General features: G+C 51.1%; 1 protein-coding gene across 1 annotated transcript; it reads right to left on the bottom strand.

The window, feature by feature from the left end:
• Positions 1-2672, bottom strand: LOC120701973 (BURP domain-containing protein 10-like). Its single transcript, XM_039985762.1, has 2 exons — positions 2063-2672; positions 1-158 (listed from the first exon to the last, which is right to left on the bottom strand). The coding sequence occupies exons 1-2, from the start codon at positions 2670-2672 to the stop codon at positions 1-3; spliced, it is 768 nt and encodes a 255-aa protein (XP_039841696.1).
• Between the last annotated feature and the right edge of the window lie 537 nt (positions 2673-3209).

The raw sequence follows: 3209 nt of genomic DNA, 5'->3' as shown, positions 1-3209 counted from the left end.
CTAGACCGTGTCCCTAACCCGCGCGACGGCAGCACCGGAGGCCTCCGTCCAGATGCTCACTTGGTCGCCCATGTTCTGCACCGTGAAGTTGCACTCCCAAGATGAGACGTCAGTGGCGAGTGTGTTCATGGGCCCGTCACTGGACTTGGCCTCGCAGCCTGTAGTACACAGGCACCGCATGGAACAGCAAAATGCTGTGGCAAACTAACCAAACCTTCACATATTTGGACAACATATCTACCGCTCACTTAATTATCCGGAGGAATAAAATGTGTCATTGTCAAGATACAAACATAATAGCTATCTAAACAAATCTTTCCTGTCAAGTAGTCCAAACCACTCTAGGGATAAAATAGTCTTATCGCCTAGGACTTATAACAGTGTTAGCTATCCAAACTCACGGTAGTGTCAAATAGACAACAAAAACTCGACTTGAGGACATATAGGCAAGAATTCAAGTTTGGGTGTCTGTCGTGGTGTGGCAAACCATAGCCGGGTGGCGGAATGCACCCGCCTCAGCCCAGAGGCTGTGTACTCGGGGGTTAGCTAGGACTAGTTCGATCTCTCTCAGGAACACGATGAACGCAGCAGGTTTAGAGTGGTTCGGGCCGCCGGAGCGTAATACCCTACGTCCACTGTGTGTTGTATTGCTTGAGTCTGGAAGAGATTGGAGCTGAGTCTAGTGTGAGTCTGAGTGTGCTCTAGAGAGCCTGTCCTGTACAGCAAGCGCCTCCCTTTTATATCTCAAGGGAGGCGCGTACATGGCCGTTGGGTCCCCGACAGGTGGGCCCAACAATGTAGTACAAGATAACATACTGTTCATACATTATGGCTTTGCAGGCGCGGGAGATCTCACTTCTGGATTTCCTTGCCTGCTCCTGGAATCCCCCGTTCAGCCTGTCCAGGCGCTGTCTTGTCGAAACGGCGCCTGGCGTAGCTTGCGGCGTCGCCTGCCACGTAGCTGAACGGGTCGTGTAGCTTGCGGCGTAGACGGGCTCTGCGCGGGTGCGGCGCAGGCGGCCGCACTGTGTACCTCGGTAATATGCAGTCTACAGTGAGGACTGACAAAGTCTGCCCAGCGTGCTGTGGCAGCAGAGCACGCCTCAATCACTCGCATTGAATGCGGTGGGTGGGCGAGTCTTGCAGTGGAAGACTCGTGCCCGCGCCCTCGCCTGCAGGACGCATGGCGGCTCCGGACCCCCACCCCCAGGCGGTATGTTGGTTCTACGCACGTGGGAGGCCCGGATGGATGCGGGAGGTCCCGGACCCCTATGGGGGTTCCAAGGCCTCGGCTATCGGCTCGGAGCTTCCCCTCCTCAGGGACACGTGGCGTCTCCGGACCCGTCCCTGAGCGGGGAGCGGGTCCGGGGCCATTGGCCCGATGAGGTAAGGGCCTGACCTATGGGGCCCGGCTGCTCCGCCCTTTACCGCGCAGTTACAGATGACTACGCGAGCCCTGCCTTGCTGCAGTAGAAGTGGGTATCCCTATTACAGGGTACCGATAGTGTCAAATAGGCAAATCTCATTATTTCTAGTGTCAAATAGGCAATTCTCTCTCTTTAATATGTCTTCCAGAGCACCTTCCAAGCTGCTTCGAGGCTATGAGCAAGGTGCCCTTGCCCCGTGTAGACTTCAAGTAATTAAAAAAACATCTTTTATATGTTCATGTGGGTACTTTAAACTATGGTTCTCTTTGGGAGATTGAGAGAGGAGATCACAAGAATCCTCAGAATCATGCAAGTGGGCCCACTATGGATAGAAAGATGGAAATGTGATCAAGTGTATATAGAATCAAAAACGCGATAGAATAAATATAGGTAACACATTTGTAGATGAGCACACATGGGTAGATGGAGCATGCATAGTACTCGAGCCAGGGATCACATATATTAGGTAGTACAACTCGACATACATGAAGGTGCTTTCAACCTTGTCTTCCTTATTTTCTACATACAAAAGGCTCATACGGAGCATACCACTACTCAAGCAACTAACGTAGGCGTCCAGAGGACATCACCCCTTGTAAGGAAGTGACACACCGAGGCTTGCCCTAGCTTGAGACCAAGCTTCACCCAGTAATTCAATGTGGGGTCAAACCCCGAAGTGTTCACGTGGCATACTGCTAGTGCTCGGACCACCGACAACCTTCTCTTCACAGCAGGGACAACACCATTCTTAACCTTCTTCAACATGACCTCATAGATCCTTGTCGGGTTGACGGCATGACAATAGAACAACATGAATGGGAAGCTCATGCTGTGGCACGTCACGGTGTTGGATGGTTCCTTGGTAGCTCTATGGGCGGTTAGAGCACGCACTGCCGCCACCTTGTAAATGTCCGACGGTGAGGCAATGCCCTCCTCTGGCACATCGAGGGATGTGGAGAAGGCATGGATGCTGCTTGTTCCTAGTGCCGATGCTACGAACTTGTGCATGGACTCCAAGGATGTAGTGCATGCCTTTTGCTCACCCACCACCTCGCGGGGGTGCTCACACGAGCTTAGCGTGGACCACATATCACGGGCCATGGAGACAAACACTGGCGAGGACATGGTGGCGATGTTAGTAAAGTTCTCTGTGGACATCGAGATTGAATTGGCGACATCACGATGAGGGAAAGCGCTGTGCAAGGCGGCTGCCCGGTCGATGTAGAGGTTGATCTTGGACCCCATAGTGAAGGTGCTCTCTGGGTACAACAACTTCTCTGAAGTCACCCTATGTGCCCAGTTATGGAAGATCTTTGCATCCCTTTTGGTAAGCTGATCAGAATATATGGACCAGTAGTGTTCCTTTTCCTGATCTTTACTCTCGGTTCCAGTAAGATGTTTATTATAATGTTAGTCAAAGTAAATCCCCATCTGTATATTGCACACCCTAAGTAGAAGGTACAATAGTACATGCACTTGAGAACCAAAGTGCAGCTACACAATTTCTTCCCCAATGATCTAAGGCTTATATAGTATGCATATATTGTGTGTGAGGTAGAGAGGTACCAGAACGTGCACTAAAATGAGAGAGTATGGCTGACGGTATGGCCTATTAGGAAACAGTGACTGCCAGTATGTGTTCAGCTCTGACGTAGAGGCATAGTACAACATAGTAGTCCCTTTGGCTCCTATCACCAAAGCTGCACACTTGCCTCCACTGGCCACAACAACCTGCAAGACCGTCATTGCCGCAACATCAAAATGGGAGAAAGGTTAAAAGTA

This window comes from Panicum virgatum, chromosome 4K, assembly GCF_016808335.1.
Source record: "Panicum virgatum strain AP13 chromosome 4K, P.virgatum_v5, whole genome shotgun sequence".
Taxonomy (NCBI): Eukaryota; Viridiplantae; Streptophyta; class Magnoliopsida; order Poales; family Poaceae; genus Panicum; species Panicum virgatum.
Note: the sequence above shows the minus strand (reverse complement) of the source record. Positions and strands in the feature narration are given on the sequence as shown.